At 39.3% G+C, this 25,459-nt stretch overlaps 1 protein-coding gene across 13 annotated transcripts in view; it reads right to left on the reverse strand.

The window, feature by feature from the left end:
• Positions 1 to 25,459, reverse strand: part of Bcas3 (BCAS3 microtubule associated cell migration factor) — a 460,608-nt gene that overhangs the window by 348,557 nt on the left and 86,592 nt on the right. For all 13 annotated transcript variants that reach the window (XM_034505325.2, XM_034505328.2, XM_076936103.1 and 10 more), the window contains 3 exons: positions 17,824 to 17,931; positions 8,728 to 8,804; positions 1,925 to 2,001 (listed from right to left, as the gene is read on the reverse strand). In XM_034505325.2, the coding sequence (XP_034361216.1) occupies positions 1,925 to 2,001; positions 8,728 to 8,804; positions 17,824 to 17,931 (262 nt within the window). The remainder of the gene's footprint in view (positions 1 to 1,924; positions 2,002 to 8,727; positions 8,805 to 17,823; positions 17,932 to 25,459) is intronic.

Genomic DNA, 25,459 nt, shown 5'->3' on the forward strand with positions numbered 1-25,459 from the left:
AGGATCCTCAGGGAACCACAAAAATACCCAGTAGGGTCATACATGCCTCTGTGAAACAGACTGTGAGGAGTCAAGACAGGCAGCATGCTGGCCACCAGCCTACCTCTAGGTTCAGTGAGAAACCTTGTCTCAAAAACAAACAAACAAACAAACAAACAAACAAACAAAAAAACAGAAGTTGACACCTGACTTACATCAACCACACATGCATATACTCAAACATACTGAGTGAAACTGCTCTTCTAAAATTCAGTTCAACATTGCAATAATGTCAAAGTAGGCCTCATGGCCCAAATGCCCAGAACTGAAAGTACTACTACTCTGTGTAAGTGCTGTTCTTTGCATCTCTTTCTGTTCATCATGTGCATACATACGCTGCTTCATTGTATGTGACAGGAAACATTCAAGTGTGTGTCTGCAAAGGCCATGCAACTATCAAGGGAGCTGCTTCACCACATAACAGTATGTAACTAATTGTAGCTCCACTGTTAATGTGCAGCTTCCCCCCACATGTGGGAGGATACTGGCAAGTACCAAGAGACAGCTTACACACTTTCTTCATGGATGTCTCCAGCACTCAGGGGAAATGCATGACAAATATAAACATTAGGAGACACCATTATGTCACCCTACTTAACTGTACGGCTCTTGCATTACTTGAAAAGAATCGTTTGAAAAGAGCTATTTTTATGAGAAAATGAAGAGCCGAGAGGAGAAAGAGTATAAATAGAGAACTCAGTAACGTGCAAAATATCTTAATTTTTGCAGACAGGATTTTGGAAAAGGAATTAAAGACTTCATCTAGAAAAATGATTTCATTAGCCCATCCTTGATTCTATGCATTCCAGAGGCCAGTTGATTTATGAGTTCTGTGGCTTTACAAAGTACTTACTTTATGCACCACATCCTGATTTTGTCAAGAACTATTTTGTACCATTTCATATATTCTCAAGGCAAAATAACCAAGTAACCAAGAAAAATGAAACAAGAATTTTAATCCGCAAAGCCAACAGGACTTTTTAGACTTTATTCTACATTTACAGGTAGAGTCCTAAATGGCCTAAGAAGAATTTATACCTTATTTTGTAATTCAAAATTTATGATTTGTATTGGACTGTATATAAATAAAGCTTTAAGATGTAAAAATACATATAACAACATTTAATAATATGGCAAACCAAGGTAATAATTGTGTGTGTGTGTGTGTGTGTGTGTGTGTGTGTGTGTATCCAACAAGGCCTTGTGTGTGCTTTAATTATTACAACAAGTGTAGAATCTAGTTGTTGACCATAAGGCCAATAGAATTGTCCCATGTCCCATGATTCCAATCTAGCCAAGGCAAAAGGCTTCAAGATTATTCCTGGAAACTACTGTCTTTTAGTAAGCATTTCTGTGATGATCAATCTCAATGCTTTAATTAATATTGAAAAAATCTCTGGGCAAAAGTTTTGTGCAGAAACCAGGCTAGAACAACAAAGGCTCTACAAAACCTTGGTTTAAGGACAGCTATCATGTGGTGACACATGCTGCTAGTCCCAGTACTTCAGGACATCAAGTCCAGCCTGAGCTCAAAAGACCCTGTCACAAAAACAAAGGAAGAAAATAAAATTTTTCTGTTTTAGGAAATTACCTAATTTCTAATTAGATAATGGACCATTTTGGGGCTCACCATATAAAGCTGGCCTGGGCACCCCAGGTGTGGTGGTTTAAATATGCTTGGCCCAGGAAGTGGCACTTTGGAGATGGGGCTTTGTTGGAGCAGATGTGGCCACAAGGCCCAGCTATGAATCCTTAACAGTCAGAGTAGCAGTTGTAAAAGTAAAGGCAAACAAAACAAAACACTCACAGCTAGTATTCACCAACTATACCAATATTCAGCATCAACAGTCAACCACAACTAACCCACACCTGGGCCAAACCTTACCTTATTTTCTGCATAAGCAAGCCAGCGGCTCCCAAGAGCAATGGGATTCATGTTTGGCCCAGGACAAGGATAACAACCTGCAAATTTTAAAAATCAGTATTAAGAATTGTCATAATACCTTTTCCATGAATGCATTACTTCTTGAGGAAAATTTTTAAAAATTTAAAAAAACCTCTTAAAATTCAAATAATGGTATCTGTTAATCTGTTTAGCTTTTGGACAGGGTCTCTCTATCTACTCCTGCCTGTTCTGGAACTATGTAGACCAGGTTGGTTTGAACTCATACAGGTCTGCCTGCTTTTGCCTCCCAAGTGCTGGGGTCAAATGCATGCACAACCATGCCCAGTCCAGTATTCCTTATTTTAATTCTTAAATGACTTATACTTTCCCCACATCTCTAGTAACCTCCTGCCACTAAAGCAGGAAGACCTGGAAACCACTTTTCACTAAGCCTCTATACTGTAATTCCTAAAGAACAAGATAAAGTTACAAGGAAATGACTCAAGTTCCTAAGTATAAAGTTCATTAATTTAAAAATACATTTTGGAGAGGGTAGAAAGCCTAAAATAGATGCAAGAAGGGTGAGAGAGCAATTATAACCAAGTACAAACATATCAGAAAGAAAATGATGCTACAGTGGTAGAAAGGGAGGTTGAGGGAACGTGGGCAATGAGCAGAGAGCAACATCAAAGGATGCCTCTGTAGCAGGATGCGGGAAAACCAGATGATGTCACATAGTCTGTTAGCATCCACTTCTTCCAGTGCCAGCTGCTGAAACCAACAAGTGTGTTAGGATGTGTCTACTATTAATTATATCTGTACTCTTAGATAGGGCCTCACAGGGATTTGCCCTCTTCTCCTTACTGTTGGATCTCTCCTGCCTATCAGGGTGTCTAGGGAATCACGTTGGTGCTGTCATGACTGAAGGCATATTGTGCTGGCACATAAAACACGGGCATTCTGAAGACTATACAAAGACCACACACACAAACACAAGTTCCTACTCTGTAGTATGAAGTGTTTATAGATTTGAAATTAGCATTGTTTCTATTATAATGAGACATCTAAATGCTAAAACAGTGTTAGAGGCAGTTATTCTCCACGTTTGCTTTTAAACGCCAAGAAGGAAGGTTCAGAAAGGAACGTCAGGACATACAGGCCATGCCACGACTGAAGACTAAGCTAAGCCAGGGAAGACTACTGTCTCAAAAAAACAAAACTGGAAATCTGAACAATCTAACTTTAAATCAACTCCTGTAACCAATCCTACTGATATTAGATGCTTTTAAATATCTTCTTTGACTGCAACCTAAGGAAGACACTTACTGGCTTGGCTCCAGGGCCTCAGAGTAGTGGAGTAAAAGCAAATTGTTTTCTGCTCACCAGAACAATATTTTATAGCTACTATCAGCCACAGAGCATTATCCCAGACTTATAAGCATAACTCCACTAAGGATTAACTGTGACCTCCAGCTAAACTCTACAAACAAGTGAACAGTGTCAAGATTGAAGATCTAAAACTGAAATATCACAAAGAATTCAAAGATGTTTACAATGCCATTTTAAAAAGTAAACAGAGGCAACTGGGCATTACCAGAACTAAGGCTTTTAAATCAAAATCAAGAGACAGAATCCAAGAGCCCCACATCAGCTCCTATCCCATAGCAGAAAACTGTAGTGGCCACATCGTTGACCGGAGGAACACTAGGGGCACTGAGGAAGGAGGGCGGCTGTGAGCTTGGCCTAATTTCTTGTTTGAGTAAAGAATCTTAAAGGCACAAGAAACTGATGCAATTTTACCAGAAACCAGACCAGAAAGCTGTTAGAACAGAGGTACAACTTGAATACAGGAAAACAAGACTTCAATACTCTCAGGCCTATATGCCTGAGACAACCAGAAAGGCCTCAAACTCTGAGGATCTGCCTGCCTCTTCCTCCCACTAGCCAAGACAGTGAGAGGGTCAGGAGGTGGAGGGATAATGAATGCTATGGAGAGATAATGAAGACTGCAAACAGGGCTGAAGGATATCGCTAAGCTCTGTTAGACAGCAGCCATAAATAAGATTAAATGTTAGATCAGAGTAAGAAAATCTGAGTGCAACCCAGAAATATGCACACATACTTTAAATAACAATTTGTGGGTTTGCTAAAACATCATGCCTCTGATTAATGGCCTTTTAAGGTTCTATCGGCTTAGAAAACCTGTGTTTTATTTTCTGTTTGTTTTGTGATTATATGAAACATGCTTTTGAGCGCTCTGCTAGCCAGCAACTCAATAGGTGAGAATCATGTGCAGGAAACAGAAAACAACAGTTTAATTCACCATATCTGCACATACCCATATCTGTACAGGACCAGGAAACATCAGGGTAGCCCTCTTACCTTATGAATAACCCAAAGACATGGAGGTAAATTTAACATATAAACTGACCCAGAAGACAGGACTTTATCAATCCTTTCTGATTCATATTACAAACGTAGGGAGTGGTAGTTGCAAGCCAGCCTGGATAAATACCAAGGCCTTGCCTTCCCAAAATGAAAACTATATGAAGCAAGCAAGCTTCTCTTACCCAAAATTATAACTTTGCATTTTAAAGCTACTTTAAACTCATTTCCATGTGTTCCATGTGTTGCTCATCATTAACATAAACAAAGAACAGACATTCTAACACTAATAACATTAGTGCTGCACAGAATAACTTTCCTTCACAAACTGAAAACACAGGCAGATGCAAGGAGACTGTTTATCAGACACTCTGGTCTCTCTGGAGACTCTGTATCTGCCTTTCAACTTCAAAGGATCCTTAAAATGACTACTAATGACATCTATCAGTCTTTGTCTTTTGTTTTCCTAATCATACCTGGGTTTCAGATTTCCTCATTGGACAGCTGCTTAAGCCCAACCTTTGTGTACATCCGAACACACAGGTGTCTCCTTTCTCGTCCTGTTGGATGCGCTCTGTTACCAGTTCTCTATCAGCTCCCTTTACCTGGGCATCCATGCTTTGGCACAAATCCCCATGATGCCCGCTCTGATGGGCACAGAGGACTCTGCTCATTTTACAATGCTCACATTGTATTCATGCATAACTAAGGCCTTCAGCTAAGAATGCATTATGCAAAAGCTTCCCATTCTACTTCAGAAGCTAAATGTCTGCATGATCAAAATGACATCCTCATTAAGTAGAGATCTTGTGACTCTGCACAAGGTACAATCCTACTTCTTTCAGAACAGAGTACCAGGCTGAAAATGCAGCAGAGTTGGTAAATAGCTTCCCTCCTCCTGCCAAACTACAAGCTCAATCTACAGCACTGCAAAACTAGGCACAACAGACCTACGATCCCAGCATTCCAAAAATGGAAGCATGTGGATAAGGATGAGGCCACCCTGGACTATATGAAAATCAATCAACTACAGTGGGTATAATAAATGAAGAGAAGGCACACGCCACAGGCAAATGAGCTGCCTCAAAGGCCAATGCAGTGTGCCTGCCTCCCAACAACTCTGTCAATCTGTGTATCAATCCAATTTAAGGCACAGAAAAATACATGAAATCTGTATCAACTTAAATACAGTTAAGACATTACTTAAAAGTTTGGAATAGTGCAGAAACTGGAGGACAAACAAGGCACAATAATGTTATGCAGTGGCACTGTTTGCCAATTGATTAAGAATTTAACAACACTGAATTTGGTTTGAAATGGTTTTTTATGAGTGGTGAGGATATGTTAAGTTTTGTTTTGTTTGAAATAAAGTCTCAATAGCCAAGGCTGTCCTAGAACATACTTATATAGCCCAGGCTTCAAGTTCACAGCAGTTATCTTGTTTCAGCTTCTGAAATGCTAGAATTTCTGGCAGAAGCCACCACCATGCCAAAAATCATGACTTAAATCTATTTAATGAAGCTGTAATGCAATGACCCTAATTCTTGCTGAATGTCATCAATCTTTGTAACTACAAATCACTTGCATACACTCAATCCCTCAAGTTCACTAGTTAATACACAGGACTGAGAACTACAGCTCCCAGTGGAGTATAAGATGGGGACAGGGAATCACTTATTAAGGAAGCTCACACCGCAGAGAGAGACTGCAGCTGGCATTATTTACGGTAGGAAACAAGAAATCAAGGGGGTTTGTACACTTGATGGTTTCTTTGTTTTCTGTTTGTTTGCTTGCTTGGTTTGGTTTGGTTTGGTTTGGTTTGGTTTGGTTTAGATTGGATTTTTTATTTCTTTTTCAGTACTGGGTACTAAGCCCAGTGCCTCACACAAGCTACACAAATGCCCTAATATATCCAAACCCAGTTTCTTTTTACTATTTATTTTAAAAGTTTCTCACTAAATTACATAGACAGGATTTGAACTTGAAATCCTCCTGCCTCGTCTCTCTAGTAGTTGTCAGGATGACTGAAATCTCTACTAATAGAGGCTTTAAGGCATCCCCAGTACATGAGAGCCATTACACATATTCTCTGAGAGAGTATGTAAGAATTCCCTGGCGACAGAATACACAACAATGATGACTTAGCGGTCAGTTGTATGCCACTTACAAAGGACCAGAAACACTTCAGACACTTGCTGATCTCTGAACAATTCACATACTATGCAAGGGTCCAGAAACTCAAGGTTAAGCATTTAGAAATATACAGTAAAGAACACCCACTGAGACAGACACACAAACAGGGATGGAGGTGGGGTGGGGGCGACAGAGAAACAGAGAAATACAGAGGGGGGAAAAAAAAACAGTAAGGAATATTTACTACCTGAGCCAGAAGGATGGCAACTTTACTATATTGTGGGTATAAATTGAGAAAGATTCTGTTAAAAGGGAAGAGACAGAATAAGACAAGAGAGAAAGGGAGGGAAGAGAGTGGAGAGAAAGGGATAAGAAGGGAAAAGATAATGAATAAATAAATAATACTATAACATTAATACAAATCACCAACTTTAGCTTCTTCAGTGCATCCAAATATTAAGTAACCAATGCTAATAATAATAAAAATTGTAATTTTTTTATTTTAATTGAATGTTACAAAATAATTACGCCTCTGTGAATAATATAAAAATGTAATTAATTTACTTTTGTATGTGTTGCTGGAGCTCATACCAAAGGCTGCATGTATTCGCTAACCAAGTATTCTACCAATAAAACATATCCTGAGCCTACCTGGCTTAATTATTTGTCCATAATGAAGGTATATTTTAAAGTGCATGTTAAATCAGCTACTGATTTTTATAGCTAACTCTCCACTTAAAAAGTAATTTATAATTCAGTAAGTTAAGGTAGGAAGCCAGCTGGAGACATGTGAGTTCAAGACAAGCCTGACCCTGTCACATGCATGAAGTTATGGGCAGCCCAAATTTTTAAAAAAATGAAGAGCCAGAAGGAGGAAGAGGAAGAGGAGGAAGAGAAGAAGGAAGAAGAGGAAGAGGAGGTGGAGGAGGACGAGAAAAAGAAGACAACAGCAGTTTCTATAAGAAAATTACCTCAAAAAGATACATATCTCAGTCATTGCTCAAATTGTTCCTCATAGTTCCAAGGCACAATGCCCTCTTCTTGTATTTGAGTGTACATACCCATATATACATTTTTAAGAATAAATAAACCTTTAAAAGAAAAGCTATCATGTTAGTCTCCACCACTTCATTTTAATGTTGTAAGACCCTGATTTGATAGACAAGTAACAACCAAGGAATATACTCTGGAGTCAAGTTAAAAGGGACTCAACAAAGATCCCTAACACTGAAGAAATCTTATAATAATAATAACAACAACAAAATGACAGAGAAAACAATTAAGGGCATAAGGGGATGGGACAGTCTTACAATTCTTTATGGTCCAAAAAATGTGAAACATGTACTAACTATATAGAATTATTATATCTTACTGTGTATATCATAAGATGTATATAATTATCTGTAATATAATACAGTTATAACAAAGAAATTGCCCATATAGTAAAGGAACAATATCTACACACACTACTACCTGAAGCTTGACACAGGGTAGCTACTCAGCAAACAGGATTAAGTCTATATTGTGTTTCAAGTTCATTTCAAAATGGAGACCCACTAAGCTATTTCTGTAAGATATACAAATTGGACTCATTAGGAAAACAAAGAGAAAAAATAGGGGGGAAAACTATTAATTTAGTTTGCTGCAGGAAAAACAAAATTAAAAAACTGCTCTGTCACAGACTCACTAGGGTACAGGAGAGCTAGCTGAACCCTGTTAGCATGTTCATATTGTCTCTGTCCTGCACAACTGAGCATGACAAGTGTGCACATTGCAGCTCTTCAATATTAATCAATATATCACCCACCTCCCCCTCCCATTTCAATCCTCTGCCTCTCTTTAAAACCTAGCACTGAATTTGTGTTTGAAAACAATTTGAAAATAGACTCTATGCTAATTTCTGAGCTCCTGATAGCAGTGAAGCATGGAGCAAGACAGAGGGAAGAGTAAAAAGTGCAAATGTAGAACCCTTCACAAAGCATAACCCTGTCACTTTTTAAAGTATGCACAATATTTAGTGATGTGACAGCAGCTTCATAAAAACAGCTACATCAAACAGTGAGAACTGGTCAGTTCAAGGGCATGAGAAAATCTTATGCTAGATACAAAAAGACCAGGAAAGCACTATGGCTTAGTCAATTCCTTCTGGAGGTCAGAAGTTTGTAAAGTAATGGTGCCCACAAGAATCACAGGAGGAGACTGGCTAAAACCCATGGTTGACAGCATCAAGTCAGCAACAAAAACACAAACGCACAAGACAGGAAGTAAAACAATTTGGTACATACTTGTGACAAAAAATTTTTTTGTGAAAGTACAGCTATCGAAGGCAGCGATTTTCTCCTGCAAGACTACGACGAGGATCCTAAAATTAGAGAGGAAAAAACCAGAATGGAAACGTGAGTAAATGTGAAATTCTATGAACTAAATCAAAAATAATTAAATTATACTTTTACAATAAAATATTTATAATATGTAGAGTAGAAATATCAGACTCCAAAAATCTAAAAATAATAAAAATGAAATGTTTCATATAAGCAAAGAAAGTGACAGATATTTTACAACTGAGAAGTGGCCTACGAACAGTTTCATTTTCATATTCTCAAATTAAACAGGCAGCATTGAGGATGAATAATATTAACCAGCTGGGTACTTACTAAAAGCAGTGTTCAATGATATTTAAAGTCGGCATTAAATATAAAATGGTGTTATGTAATCTACTGCTCTAAAAGATTATAGAATTTCTCAGCATACCTAACAAAATCTGAGACATTTGCCATTGAGCATAAGTAAGCATTTCTCAATGAGTCAATATATTAGAATTTAGTAACAAACAGCATGAACAATAATTCCAGAGAACAAAGTCTGCAAATAATCAGAGGAATAATTTATAAAATAAGGAACATATAATTCCACTAAGACTTTAATGTTCTAAGGTAAAATTGCTAAAATACATCACAAATATTGAATTAGAGTTTACTATTTCTTATAGAAATACAAAATCCCAAACTTAGTGATTATTTCAAAAAAATCATTCTTATTACTAGATAATCCAAATAAATCTTTTTTAAATTTAACATGTAAAACTAATTTATAAATACTAAAAACTGATCAGGAAAATAATATGATTTATTGTGTAAAAACATAGCAAATGAGTATTGTAAAATGTAGAAAACTTCCATTTGCTGATGCAGAAGAATTCTAAATACTATTAATCCTATTATGCTATTGTTATTTTTATTCAGCTCTGTCTGTTGAAAACTCCTCTGCTGCTTGCTAGCTGTTTCATTGTTACTAAGTCCATAATCTGTGGAACGTTCTATATACACTTGTGCAGATAAGAGACAGAGACACTGTCCCCATAAAATACACAATTTGTGCTATCTGTAAAGAATGCCCCAAACCCTAGCACATCCTTCCTCACATCCTCGCTTTCCCAGCACCTCACAGAGGTTCCTGTTATTTCCTTACACACAATAACCATTTAAGAAAAAGTCAAATAACGGAGTGCACAAAAAAACAAGCAACCAACAAACAAGCAAACAAACAAACCCCCCAGAACCTATTAAATCAGTAGACTCTTCCCCAGGCGTGGTTGAAGCATGCCTGTGATATCAGCAGCCAAGCAGGCAAAGGCAGGACAATCAGGAGTGTGAGATCAAACTATATATAGTAGGATCTTATCTGAAGAAAATCAGCAATGATATGAATGTAAAGACAGTCAGACAGACAGACACATACATCCATGATTACCAGAACCACAGAAAGAGTTCTGAATTCTCTATTTGTGAGGGTTTGCAGGGGCTTGGGTGATCTCTCTCCTCTTAAATTATCTTTTAAAAATTCTTTCTATGCTGGATGCAATGCAAAACCTTCCCACATCTAACAGAAACACTCCCGCTGAGCTACATCATGGTCTTTCATATTTTTTAATAAAAATTATAAAATCAAGAGACCATGAAACTACAAAATAATCAAATTATATGTAAATCAATATATAAAAACAGAAATAATTTCAAGTATCCTATTTTTAAAATACCTTAAAACTATAAAGTGGAAGAATAAGAATACAAATAGTAACCAAAAGAAAGATAAGGTAAACACTAAGAGTATCCAAGTCCCTGCGGTACTAGCCACTAGTCACATAATAAGAAAACTAATCATACATGTACATGAGACCAATGACAGAAACTTAAAATAAGCAAATGGGTGCTGAAAAAAAAAGGAAGAAGAAGGCAGGGGTGAGGGCATTAAGCTCTGAATGTAAAGCACTTGCTGTGTAAACATAAGAGCTGAGCTGGAATCCCCAGAACTCACAAGAATATCAATGCCTTTATGCAATTCCAGCTTCACAGAGGAAGAGACAAGAGATCCCCAGAGGGAGGCAGAGGGAAGTGGCTACTGAAACTACCTAGAACCACGAGTGCTGGGTTAACCCAGCCTCAATTAATAATGTGCAAAAACGTTGGGGATGACATCAGCTTTAGACCTCCACTCCCTTTAGTACATCTGTTCACAGGCACATGAAAACACACACACACCATAAAGGAGAGGAAGGCAGGTCTGAAAGAGGCAGGGAAGTCTGAAGATAGCCTGTGCTGTCTAGTAGGGCCCTACTTAAAAACACAAATAAACATCAACTTTATTGTCATGCATCCAGCTCCAATAAAAGAAATCTACACTTAAAAATAAACCTGACAGGAATGATGACAGAAAGGAAGAGAGATCTCTCCTGGTCCATCACCAGACACTCCAGTCACCACATGAACAAAACACAATTGTTACAAACAGCCTAGTGCCCAAGGGTCAACAAAAAGAATTTTAATACTAGCTAGCCTGGGCTCTGGTCCTAGATCTGGCTGTTAAAATGTTCTACTTGCCTTCTCACCCCACCACACTCTCCTCCCCCCACCCCCCCGTCAGACATTAGCAATCACTGACCAATACACAGTTAATTTTGATCAAATAATGACTAAATAGTAAGACTGAAATCACAAAAAGTGCCTAAACTGAAACCCCAGTGTATATACAATTCAGAGGTAAAAAGTTGTACATCTACAAGAAACAGGACACCAGATGTCAAGGAAGAAACCCTCAGTAAAGTCAGGTGAAAGGAAAAAAGGTCTGACACATGTTACTGTCAGCTATAGGCAGGAGGCTACAGGAGAATTTAGAGCAGAAAGAATTCATGTCCACCTTAAACTCAAGGGATAAATTTTGGCACTATAATAAAAGTGCCTGGTGGAATGCAGACATTGAAAGAGTGTACAGACAGCGGGTTAGAACAGGATGGAAACAGGTATCGTGAGAACTAATCAAGTTCTATATGAAATAGGAAAGAAGAGGTGGGCGGAACAAACATTTGGCCAATGATTTTGGAAGGCAGGCTCAGTGAGCTGGATGTAAAGACTGACCCTGATACATAGAATCACAGGAACTGCTGTCAACTATGGCAGGAGCGGAGTTCAAACAAGGACAGCTCCTACTTTCTTTTTTTTTTTTTTTTTTTTTTTTTTTCATTTTTTTATTGGATATTTTATTTACACTTCAGTTGCCATCCCCTTTCCCCATACCCCCCCCTTAGAAAACCCCTATCCCATTCCCCCTTTTCCTTTTTGCACTTATACATTTTTTTAAAAATGTTAATCAAAGGCTTTATAAGTTTGGTAATGCTCAATCAGAGATGTAACCCACTACCCAACCTAGATATATCAACTATATTTGACTGGTGGAGATACATGAACATCTGACTCCCTGTCTCCCCCCTCTTTCTCTCTCTCATCACCTAGCTTCTCTTCTCCTTCTTCTCCTCCTCTCCTTACTCCATCTCTTCCTCTCAGTACTCCTCCCACCTTAGCTCCTCCTACATATCACCCTTTCTGTTAAAATAAAACTTTTCTCTCAAAATACAATTAGAGCATAATTATGCCAATTTGTACCAGTGAGGTACAAGATAGTCCTAATATCCAGTCCATCATTTTGTTGACTAACCAGAGCCTCTGTCATCTCTCCTAACTAAAACACTTAGTTCTGAACCTGGCTTTTTCCTTGGCTTTAGAGTGATTGTCAGCTGAAGACCATCCACTCAAATCTTTTCTCTCAAGGTAAATAGCCAGGATTGGCTATGAGGCTATAAGTTTTCAACCCCGTCAGAAATCCAGAATGACTGAGTTAACTATAATTGTGGGAAGCACAAAACATAGCTTCTAAAACTTAGCCAATTTATAGAGACCGCTGAACACCTGGACACTCCCTCTACTACAAAACCTTGGAGCATCTGTTCTTCTGCCTTCTGGCCCAGGATCATCTGACAGACCTTAGTGCTGCAGAATTATTAAGGGCTGATTACTCTGTCTAGGCAGATATAATTAGTCGACTATTCTGCAAGTGTGTCCTTTTCTGGACAGTAATTTGTCTGTAAATGGAAAGAGGCAATTCTTGTCTAGTGGCTGTCTCACCACAACTGGAGTAACTCCAAAGATGCTCAATTTCTTCTTAGAATTCAATACAGGAAGCTGTCAGGAGCAGACAGGTCTCCAATCAAAATGAACATTAATACAGAAATGTTTGTTACGTCAATTCTATGGACTTCTGACATTTTGAAAACCAACTATCCATATAAGGTAATCTAGACTGTTGTCTGTTAACTCCACTCAGCTATTTCTAAATAAAACATAGAAAACACCCTAACAATAAACTTCAAGCCATGAATTTGCTATAGTCCCTTAACTCACAGGCTAACCATCTCAAATCTGTTTAAAAAAGTTAAAGAAAAACTGGGTCTAAGCCTTGTATTCCTAAATGTGTTATACTGGTACAATGCCTATGAGAGTAACAATATTCATCTCACTTTTATATCAATAAGAAGCTCGTAGCAATGAAAACCTTAAAATTTGTAATCAAAGTAAATTGGTGTCATTTAAGAAATTATATCTTCATCTTAACAATTATACAGATTTCTACTGAGATACCACCTCACACCAGTCAGAATGGCTAAGATCAAAAATTCAGGTGATAGTAGATGCTGGCGAGGATGTGAAGAAAGAGGAACACTCCTTCATTGTTGGTGGGGTTGCAAGCTGGTACCACCACTCTGGAAGTCAGTCTGGCGGTTCCTCAAAAAATTGGACATAGCACTACCTGAGGACCCAGCTATACCACTCTTGGGCATATACCCAGAAAATGCCCCAACATATAACAAAGACATATGCTCCACTATGTTCATAGCAGCCTTATTTATAATAGCCAGAAGCTGGAAAGAACCCAGATGCCCTTCAACAGAGGAATGGATACAAAAAATGTGGTACATTTACACAATGGAATATTACTCAGCTATTAAAAATAATGAATTCGAGAAATTCTTAGGTAAATGGATGGAACTAGAAAATATTATCCTGAATGAGGTAACCCAATCACAAAAGAACACACATGGTATTTACTCACTGATAAGCAGATATTAGCCCAAAAGTTTGAAACAACAAAGATTCAACTAACAGACCACATGAAGCTCATGAAGAAGGAAGAACAGGTGTGGATGCCTAGGTCTTTCTTAGAAGGAGTAACTAAATACCCAAGGGAGCAAATATGGAGACAAAGTGTGGGACAGAATCTGAAGGAGAGGTTGTATGGAGACCATTCCACCTGGGTATTCATTCCATGTGCAGTCACCAAAAGTAGACGCTGATATGGATGACAGGAAGGGAAAACTGACAGCAGCCTGATAAGGCTGTCTCCTTAGAGGTCCCCCAGAGTTTGACATACCCAGAGACAGATACTCACAGCTAATCATTAATCTGATCAAAGGTTCCCAATGGAGAAGTTAGAGAGTAAACTGAAGGAGCCAAAAGGGTTGGTAGCCCCATGAGGAGAGCAACAATACCAACCAGCCAGAGCTCCCCAGGGTCTAAACCACCAGCCTAGGAGCACATATGGAGGGACACATGACTCCAGCTGTATATGTAGGGGAGAATGGCCTTGTTGGGCATAGGTGAGAGAGGAGATCTTTGGTCCCATGAAGGCTGAACACTGGGGGGGGGGGGGGGGTATCTGAGGGTAGGGAGGGGGAGTGGGGGGTAGGTGGGTGCACACTCTCATAGAAGCAGGAGGAGGGGGATGGGATAAGGGGTTCCTGGGTGGTGGGGGGAATTCGGTAAGGGGATAAAATTTGAAATGTAAATATTATATCCAATAAAAGAGGGGAAAAAAGAAAAGCGGTTAGAACCAACATCCTTAATAAAATGTCAGCCCTCTTAAAAAATTATCTTGATACTAAAATTTGTTTTGAGAATTGTATATTGCAGAATGATCAGCCTTGGTGTATCTACTCATCAAGCAAGCTGGGCAGACCTGCTCAAACCTCTGAGGTCCTGGAATTCCATCTGGATGCAGTGAAGACACAGCATCAGAGGCTTATCAATTTACTCTTCCCCCCACTCCTCTTCTAATATCTCAAAGCCCATAATCAGCTTGAAGAAGCTAATGAAGAGTCAGCACCTCTATTCCCTGGGCTTGGGGACTAAGGTGGTAAATGTTGGGCTGTCTTTCTAGGGAAAAATAGTGGTTTTGTGGGAATAGAGAGGATTAACTAGGATTTATTGCACAGCAATAACCTATCAGCTCCTACTTTCAGATCGTGAGATGAGTATCTGGAAGGACATCTCAATAGGATGGAAAAATATGGATGACAGCTAGGCCCATGGGGCAGACTTATAATCCCAGGTACTCAGAAGCAAAAATAAAAGAATAAGGTGTTCAAGGCTAGCCTAAGCTACACATTGAGGGGAAAAAAAGATGTGGCCAGGACACTAATGGTAACAGGATGGGTAGCATCTGTGAAGCCATAGGTTTGATCCCAAGCACTTAAAATTATTAATGAGGGTAAAGATGATGATGATGATGAAGGATGTATGGAAGCCAAGGAAATCTGTCGCACATGTACAGGTGTGGGCACAAGTAAAACAGCATTCACCACAGAGTGGGAAGCCAAGCATGGTAGCCTACAATCCTGCACAAGTGAGACCATGTAAAAGCATGTGTGAAATAAGAAGTGGAATTAGATAGCAAGGGTGGGATGCAGAGACCCACAGCACGCCGCTGCCCGCTGCCCAGAACTCACTCTCTCTGGACATACCCTTAGCTGAGTTGTCACCATTGGCCTCAGTTTTTACCTGATAATAATTTTTCTCTTGGCTCTGTATACATGAATGTATGCTCTTTATGAAATGTATAGATACATCTAGCTTCTTGTTAAAATTTCTACTGTTCTTTCATTTGCTCATGGACTCCAGTAACTTTTTCTTATTTTTAGTAATCTCTTTTTCTTCTTCCCCTCTTTTGGTTTTATGAGACTGTGTCATTTATCACAGACTGGCCTTGGAAGACCATATGTGCTTGGTGCATGCCACTCTCAACAACTTTCAGCATCAAGTGGGTTAACCCTTGAGCACATCTGAAACTTTGGCTATCTGTGCTTTCAGTTTACTTCTATCCACTAACAGGACTGACATCGACGTGCCTGATCTCTGTTTCCTTCACACTGTGGGCTGTGGAGCCAAAAGAGGGTTTCTCCCCTGCATCCCAGTGCTGGGTGCTGCATCTCTATCTCAGTCCATCTAAAGCTTCCAACTGCAACTATGTCTGCCACACCCCAGCATGGGATCCTTCCTCCCTCCCTCCTGTCCTTACATCACCTTTGTCACTCCCTCACCGTAACCACACCACACTGTCACCACTGGCACGCTCACACTGCTCTTGTCACCTGAGCCTGTGAGCATTCTGACAGGATTAGAGAAATTCGATTCTGATGGCAGAAAGGAAAATGTGTAACAGCACCAAGAATGTTTTAAGTCACAATAGTTGCTTTATTTAAAATATGTAATTACTGAAATGACTTCACAGAAACAATGTCTGTACTTCCTCTCCCATGCCTTTATAGTACCAGACTGAGGTCTCATCACTAAAATCAGATGGAGATGACAATGGCAAGTCATTCTTAGAACTCCCTAAATAAACCTCCTTGTGTATAGTCCCAAAAGTATACACTGAGATACCTAGTCAGACCTCAAAAGGTCAAGAGCCCTTGGTGGAAGCAGCCCAGAATGCCCACAGACTTTGGGTGCAGAGTGCTCAGGAAAGCAGCAGGGTCCCCTGTATCAGTGCTGCTACCCTGAACCACAGGGCTGTACTCATCTGCTATCTGGACACTTTTGCCCAGAAAACGCTCCACTGCACTAAGAAAAGGAGTTTGCATACACACACCCATCTGGTCCTGCATGAATCCCCAGTCTCTGAGGATTACCTCATGCCATAACCTACACTTCTCTGAGTAAACTCAGGTTTGCTCAAATCTACCCTATGCTAACCATCACCATTCCTGACAGCCACCATTCCTGTCAGCTATATACCTGCCAATCATCTCCTAAAAAGTCTCTTGAACACTTGTTGCTAAACTCAGAATTGTCCTATGCAGTTAAGGCATTCACTCCTGAATCATTGTGTAATATAGCTGTGGTGATTCTATGCGCAGCATTAACAGATTTGTGTGCTTTCTAAAGAAAAGCAGGTCCAGACACAGGTGACTGTGAGCATTTTGGGGTAATCAGAAGCTTTTCTATGAGCTCTTGGCTACACATATAGTATGGTATTAATTTTTTTGTTTGTTTGTTTGGTTTGTTTTTTGTTTTTCGAGACAGGGTTTGGTATTATTTTTTAAACAGCAATTACATATTGTTTGATTTCCTCTCTAACTTATGCTCCGCAAACGTTTTAACCAAAAAAAGAGTCAGAGTTTTGCTGCTTTGTGTGAATTTCCATGAATTTATAATATAAGGAAAGCTTAGTTAGGATGTCCTAATGTTGCGGTCTAATAAATCTGGGAAAGCTTGGAAATTTCCCGGCTGCACATTCCACACACAGTTCTATGAAGCAGGGTTAGCCAAGAGGGTAACAAGATCAAGGCCAGCCTGTGCAACCTGCCTAGCCTTTGTAACAAAATAATATAAAGTTAGAGGGGGCAGAGGGCAGCTCAGTCCTCAAACTAAGAATTATTCTCAAACTAATACTTAAGGGCTCAGGCTGAAGTTTTATGGAGGAGTATTTGTATATACACAACCAGGTTTGACCTTAGCACTGAAAATGAAGTGACATGCCCTATCCCAATACTTGATCTCCTGTACTCAGGAATACTGCCTACAATCCTCCATTTTGTTGTTCATATAAATTTCACTCATATCCCTCTACACTGAATCACAACTCATGGCTAGGTCAGGAGGCTGGAAAGGACTCAATGTGAAATCTTAACTGTTTCACTGACTAGAAATCACATGCCTTTTACATGTCAAGGAGTCACATTACAATTTGAAAATAAGCATATGAAAAATACTTACCGCTTATTACAATGAAGATCATAAATGGGTGTTTTAAACTGAATGGACTTGACCATTTCCCCAGTACGAAGTGAATACAGATCCACACAGCAGTATGGTGGTGTCGTGCTAAAAAATAAACATTACTTTAAGTTAAAGAGAAAAGAACAGCACAATAAACATTTTCTTAGTACATGATACCAAGAAATACATTCAGTGGTTATCACACCAAATAAAACTAATACAGCCAGGCAACTCATTTTTTTAAATGTAGCATATCAGAGGGGGCTGGAGAGATGGCTCAGTGGTTAAGAGCACTGACTGCTCTTCCAGAGGTCCTGAGTTCAATTCCCAGCAACCACATGGTGGCTCACAATCATCTGTAATGGGATCTAATGCCCTCTTCTGGTGTGTGTCTGAAGACAGCAACAGTGTACTCATATACATAAAATAAATAAATTAATATAAAATGTAGCATCAGGCCCAGGAGGATGAGCCAAGCCTTTAGTCCCAGCATTCTAGAAGCAGAGGCAGGCAGATCTATATGAGTTCCAGGCCATAAATGGTTGTAGAATTAATACTGTGAAGTAGAACACTATGATTTTGTAAATAGATTAGTAACATGTTCATGGTAAGAAATGTTTTCTAAATTTGATTAAAGGATTAAAATGATTTCAAAATGAACAAATAAAATTGGTAGATAATATATATGAATGTAAAATACTGCAGAATATGATGCAAAAATTAAGTAGTAGAGAAAAGGCTCATTATCTCAAGGGAACTCAAAACAGGAGGTCAGTTCTGTGCATAACTGAAAGAAAGCTGCCTGCATTTACTGAAAACTGGTTGTATGTGTATAAATCTCAAAAGTATGAAGAGAAAGGCACAGATGATGTCCCTGAACTAAAAAAAACTGCTGTGATTGATACATACTTGCCACAAGCCTAAGAACCCAAGCTCCACCCCCAGTTGTCTCTGACCTACACCTACACCCTGTACCACAAGAGAACCAAAGATACTGTTCAAACACATACACAAATACGATTAAAATTGTAAAACAAATGTCATTTTCAGGCACAAAATCAAAATTTAGTAAGACCCATTAGTAACTGGCTTCCTCTCTGTGTAAAACTGCAGAACAGTTCATCAGTGATGGCCAGGAGCGTGTGGCGCAGAGCAGTAAGTGGACCGAGCAACACTTGGTTTTGGAGAAATGCTGTCCTCCGTGGCACTAAAGATGCCACCTTGTATGTTCCCGGGGCAACTCAAGACTGAGAAATTTTCTCAAATCTCAAAATTTAGTTTCTAAAATTAACAAAGCTAAAATATTACACCCAAAATTAATCTGACCCTCTACTGCTAAGGGGACAAGTTAGCAACCAATGAAACTACCAGGGGGAAGAAGCAATGTGCCATTTCCACTGAAGTCCTCATGGCACTGAAATTCCAACCACTTCACTGGCCCCATGCAAAGGATTTTTTTCCAAAATCCCCAGATAGGTGGAAAAATGCCACAAAGCCTCACTTCAATACTAACTGAACCAACAAGACAACACTATAAACAATGTACATACCAGAGAACCACTTAACCATTAGTAAATGTAGTAATCCTTTAAAGTAAGAGTTCTTATTAACTCATGAAGCAGCCAAAATCTTCCTGCCAATGACATTACCATGTGCTTGCCCGACATGTTCCTTTGTTCAGCGCTATCGTTTGAAAAGCCTTGCCCAACTGTGTAGAACACAGCAATGACAGTCTTGATTCTATTTACAGACAGCTGAAGAGAAGGTTCCCATTAAATTCTGGGTCTATAATGTATCTCACAACTTGCTATGCTGCAAGACAAGCTCTTCTTTGTACTGCCACCCACCAGATGTGCACCACAGAAGCCGATGCCATAATAAAGTCATATAGTTGTCCAGTGTATCGGCTGTCATCCTAGCTAAGACCCCTTCAGCAATCACTGCATTTGTTATAATAGGTGGTCTCTGTGAAGGCTTCCTAACTAGCCCAGCAGCCCAGCATGGTGGAAACCTCTGTGTCTCCAGCACTTGGGAGGCTAAGACAGGAGCATAACCTGAAATTAAGGGTTAGCCTGGGCAGTAAGAGTGAGCTCCAGATCCAACTGGGCTTCAGTGAGACCCTGCCTCAAAACAACAACAAAAAGTAAATAAATATTAAAAACTGAATGAATAAAAAGAATTTTTTAACTAACCAGCCAAAGATCTTGTCTCAAAACAATAAAATGGGCACAATATCACTCTAACTAGATTGGGCATATTCTTGAAAGTAAAAAATAAAGAAAAAAACTCTCAGTAAGAGAAACTGGAAATCTGGGCCACAGGTGTTGGTGATGTAGATTGAATTTGAAATGACCTCAATATGATTCTGTTCCGAGTACCTGGTTTCTACCTTGTGCCCATATGCTCGTGTACATATACTTCTATGTGTGTGTGCACATGTGTGTATACTTACATGTGGAAACCAAAGGTCAATGTTTGATATCTACCTCAATCATCCTCCCCATTATTTTGGCAAGGCCAGTCTTTTGGTGAACCTATGGCTCATCAATTTGGCTAGCTTACATGCCAGTGAGCACCAAGAATAAGCTTGCCTCTCACCCCTGATACTACACCCCACTTTCACATAGGTGCTGGGGGTCCAAACTCGGGTCTTCACACTTACACAACAGCTACTGAGCCATCGCCACAACCCCATGGTACTATTTTGAAAGTTGTGGGGACTACAGCTGGAACCGAGTCACGAGCAGGTGTGCCTTTGAAAGGTATTTATTCCTCACCCTCATTCTGGCCTTGGGTCTGAGCTTGCTGGTGGCAGCTGTGAAGATTCCCATGCTCCCATCACTGACTCACCTGCCACCACAGATGCAGCCACTTAACCAAGCACTCCCTGCTGGAGGGACTGAAATCCCTCAGCTGACATGAGCCTCAAAGCAGCTTCCAACAGGTGCTGTGAAACAGTGCAAAAGTAACTTCCAGAGGTGGGACCGAGGATGCTGGACCGCCTGTGGGAAACAGGCTGGCAGATCCGCAAACATAAAGCAGTATCATCTGAGAAGTGACAACTCTACTCCTAGGCACACACCCAGAAGTGACAGCATATGTCTATGAAAATATTGGTACATTCACACAACAGCATTATTCATAATAACTGAAGCGAGAGCACACTCATGCCCATAATACACAGATAAACAATAGGATAAGCAGAGAGAAAACTATCCTGCAATAAAAGTACTAACATGTTCTGCCATGTGGATGGACCTCAAAAACATTTTGCTAAGTGAAAAAAGCAGAGACTTGAAATAGTATCTTAGTGTAGAAATCCATTTGTCTAAGGTGTCCTGAAAGGGTAAATCCATTGAGACAAGAGCAGACTGGGGGCTGCCTTGACCAGAGGGAGGAGGGAATAAGGAGTCACTTCAAAATGGGTGTGCTTTCCTTCAGTGTGAGGAGCGAGGGTTGACAACAGGTAACTGTTCTGCAACATTTCCAACGAACTACAGATTAGCAGGGTATGTTGGATTTTATGAATTCAATTTTAGCAAAGGAAAGCAGGCAGTGTGCATGCCTGACAGAGTAATAAAAAATAAATAAACCACAGAGCTAATAAAAGCTACAGAAACTGAGGGCAGGGATATAACAGCAAGTGCTTCAATACTTGGGAAGACACAGACAACTGGACCAAACAACAGAACTGTTAAGACATGAGGCAAACCTAGAAAGTGAGAACGACATTAATATACTAGATTTCAACATGACAACCAAAGGGGAAACACGGAAGAGAGGAAATGAAAGGCCGAAGAATCTATGGTAGGCCATATGGAAACCTGCTCTCTCAGAACCCAATTAAAACTTAAATCTGAGGACTGGGCATGGGAGCATATGCCCTTATTCCCAGCCCTCAGAAAGGCAGATCTCCCTGAGTTTGAGTGGGGCCAAGAGCTACATTGTGAGATCCTGTCTTTTTAAAAGTTATATACATACCTAAATAAACAAGAGGGGCTAAATGCACATATGATATGAAAAACGGCAGGGGTAAAATTCTGGATAAAGGATGGGGCCAGAGGGATAAGAGCAAGAAGCGAGATCCAGAAGTGGATCCTTTACAAGGGAGGACGCTGTTGCTCCCAGAAGACATGAGTTGTTTGTGCCCAGTCACAGAAACCTCCCTACGAATTGTTGGTCCAGAAGGAAGCAGAGGCTACTGCCACTGCTCTCAGTTACCACCATAAATAAAGATGATAAGTAACCCTATTGTCAATGATACCATCACACACTTTGGCTGCATGGCATAAAGAAAACAATTTCAAACAACCAGGAAACTTCCTACCTGCTGGCTATCGTTCAATACTAACCCACCAGGCAAAATATGCCCACTGGCACAATGGTGGCATGACTCTTAGATAGTAACCAACAACTTGCTGATTACATCTGAAGCCTGTTCCAAGGGAAGGAATTCATGCTTGCTACTGTCAATCTGGTCAAGAGTCCATAGCCCTAGCAGTACTGGGGAAGAACAAGCTTTGGCATGTCTAACTGCCTTCGAAGTTTTCAACACTGGTCATAGTCAAGACAGTGATCATCCATTTTGTGTACTTAAAAAATGTGTGTAGAATACAATAAGCTGTTAATAAATAAACATTCAGGGGGAGAAAAAGAAGTATTCCTGAATAAGATGCAATGCCCAAAATTAAGAATCAAAGTATGAAACATCTGGATCATCTATTGAATTAAATCACACTCAAAATACTCGTTGGTTGCCAGGGCGGTGGTGGCACACACCTTTAATCCCAGCACTTGGGAGGCAGAGGCAGGCAGATTTCTGAGTTCGAGGCCGGCCTGGTCTAGAGAGTGAGTTCCAAGACAGCCAGGACTACACAGAGAAACCCTGTCTCAAAAAAAGGTCCTCTTTAAGGACCTGAGTTCAGTGCCCAGCATCCATGCCCAAACGGAAAACATAAAGGGCACTGCTGATAGGCATATTTAAAATACCTACGAAATGAGCTGTGCACAGGGTGTATTTTAATTAAACATAAATTGCAGAGAGAAAAATATATTTTCAGCATCTTGGAATTTATCCTCATACCCCAAAAGGCTGTCACCAGACTCATTTTGAGGTGCCAAAGGATGTGTGTAGGAAAGTCCCCATGGAGACACTGCAGATACCAATTCTAGACACTACAAGTAGCCTCTAGATCATAGGACAACAACATCTTCCATAATTGTTTAGGGAAATAAACTAAGTTAAAAATTCACCAGATGAATCTTGGACATGTTGACTGAAGCCTATAAAGCTTTGAAAAACCCATAAACCAGCATGAACCCCTCACACAGAAGTAGTAAGAAAGATTAACTCTGAACTAACAAACTGCCCAGCACTAAGTAACAGTGTTCCCTCTTCTGAACAAACACAACCATCAACAAAACAAAACGATCTTTGGATGCACTTCAATTTCCAGTGAGGGCAGAGGTCTTAGAGTGATATTCAGCAATATTTAAATCCTTGTTATTAAGCCACTTCACAAGCATGGGGGAGTGGAGATATGCTTGTTCAGATTACCATATTTGATGAGAAGAATAATCTGAGCATACAAATAAGGTTAAGCTTAGTAACTCGTCAAAAACTATTAATAAACACTATTTTAGACATAAAATTTATTCTCAAAAGTACCTAAACAGACTTATATCATTCAAGCTATTTTGAAAAAGACTGACTTTTTTTTTTTCCTATGTGGACATTTACTGTAGCAATAAAAGAAAAAACCAATTTTCAAAGGAAAAGGAGCATGCTTACTGAGCATAAGCAGTTCCACCTTGTCTGATATTTACCATGTAGTGCCAGGAATTAACCCTGGGTCCTAGAGCTCACTACACAGGAGCTGTCCACGGACAAATCTCAGAGCACAGCAAACAGTTTTCATCCAAAGTCACTCTACTTTTTGAAACTCATGCCAGCAACATATTATTAGTGAATTTAAGTTAATTAGTTCAATAATTTTATCAAACATATATGAGATAACATTTAGATAAGTTGTACACACTAAAATATACTGACATTTTCCAGTTTAAATTAAAGACAAAGAACCCAAAATGGGAAAAGACCAAAAGCTAGAAATTAAATAGGAGTTTAAGTTAAACACACTATATACTTGAGCATTCTTGTGCAATAATTTTTTAGAAGGCTTGAAAATCTATCTCTAGGTCATAAACTAGGCTTCAAGAATCTACAGAAGGAATCACTAAGACTGGGAACATTATTATTGTGCTGAGGACCTCCGAATCTTTTCTTGTAATACATGAGGCAATCCATGGCAACTAATACTGTACCTTCAAATTTTAAATATTGCCCAAAGAAGGGGCAGTAGACAGATGTAAAGAGACATTTTAAGCCTAAGAAAGAGGAAGGCAAGACAGCTCAGCGAGCAAAGGCATTGGCCACCAAGCCAGATAGCTGGAGCTGGGACACAAAGGATAAAAGGGAGAAAGCAACTCCCACAAGTTGTCTTCTGCCACTACTGACATGCTAAGGCACATGTGCCCCAGCACAAGGGCACATACAATTAGGAGACAAAGAGATAAAAGAAAATAATTTAAAGCACAATAGGAAGTAGGAATGACAACTCATTGCATATTAAATTTAATTCCTAAATTCAATAAAATACACAAACTTTATCTCGAGTCTATTTCTGAATTACTAGGACACCATAACTCTTGTTTTACATTCAGGTATCATGAGAGTCATAGTCATGTTGTAACCTGGAACGTGTTTGCAAAACAGCTTTTTAAAAAATGGAACACAATGACCATCAAGTTAATGCCAAGTGAAATATGGCTTTTATGATTTCAAAATCATAAAAATTAATACCATTTCCTTTACAAAGACCATCATTATTTCCATTCATGATATTTAACAGATTGAAATGAAATTAGAAAAAGTGCAACAAAGTATCTGAGAAAGTGACATTTTCCAAGAATGTGCAATGTTTAAGAAAAATACAAAATAGCAAAGACATTTAAAATCTACCAGGAATTGTAAGAAGCATGGAAACACTTATTTTTAAATAAGAAAAAGCTGCACAATCTTCACCATGTGTTACTAAATCTAATCCTTTAAATGTAAGGAAAATTTTGATAGCATTATAGTATTGTATTTTTACTCAGAGCTGGAAGAGCTAAAGCGTGTTGGTCTTATTCTTTATTAACTAGTACTTTTTAAAAAAAAAAAAAAAAGGAAGATGGAAACTTAGTCATATTAAAAGCTAAGGCTGTGATTAGCTTACTTAGTAATTCTTTATTTTGAATAAGACCTGCTGATTCCAAAACATGCTAATAAGGATGCTGACACAAAGAATGCTCAAGCCAAGGAGTGAGCAACACCACCTCTACACACAAACAGGAGGGGAGCTAGAAGTGAAGCCAGAGTCAAAATAGTCATTCTTTGTTTTGTTTTGAAAAGGGGTGTTCTGTGTCCCCCTCTGTGTAGACCACCTCTGACTCCCACATACTGGGATTAAAAGCCTGCACAGTCACACCTGGATTCTGATAGTTTTCTGGAAATAACCTGGTGCCACAGATGGAAAATACCACACCACACTGGTTACCATCAAATATTATTTTAAAAGTATAAAAATTGGAG

The sequence above is a fragment of the Arvicanthis niloticus genome, chromosome 6 (assembly GCF_011762505.2).
Source record: "Arvicanthis niloticus isolate mArvNil1 chromosome 6, mArvNil1.pat.X, whole genome shotgun sequence".
NCBI lineage: Eukaryota > Metazoa > Chordata > Mammalia > Rodentia > Muridae > Arvicanthis > Arvicanthis niloticus.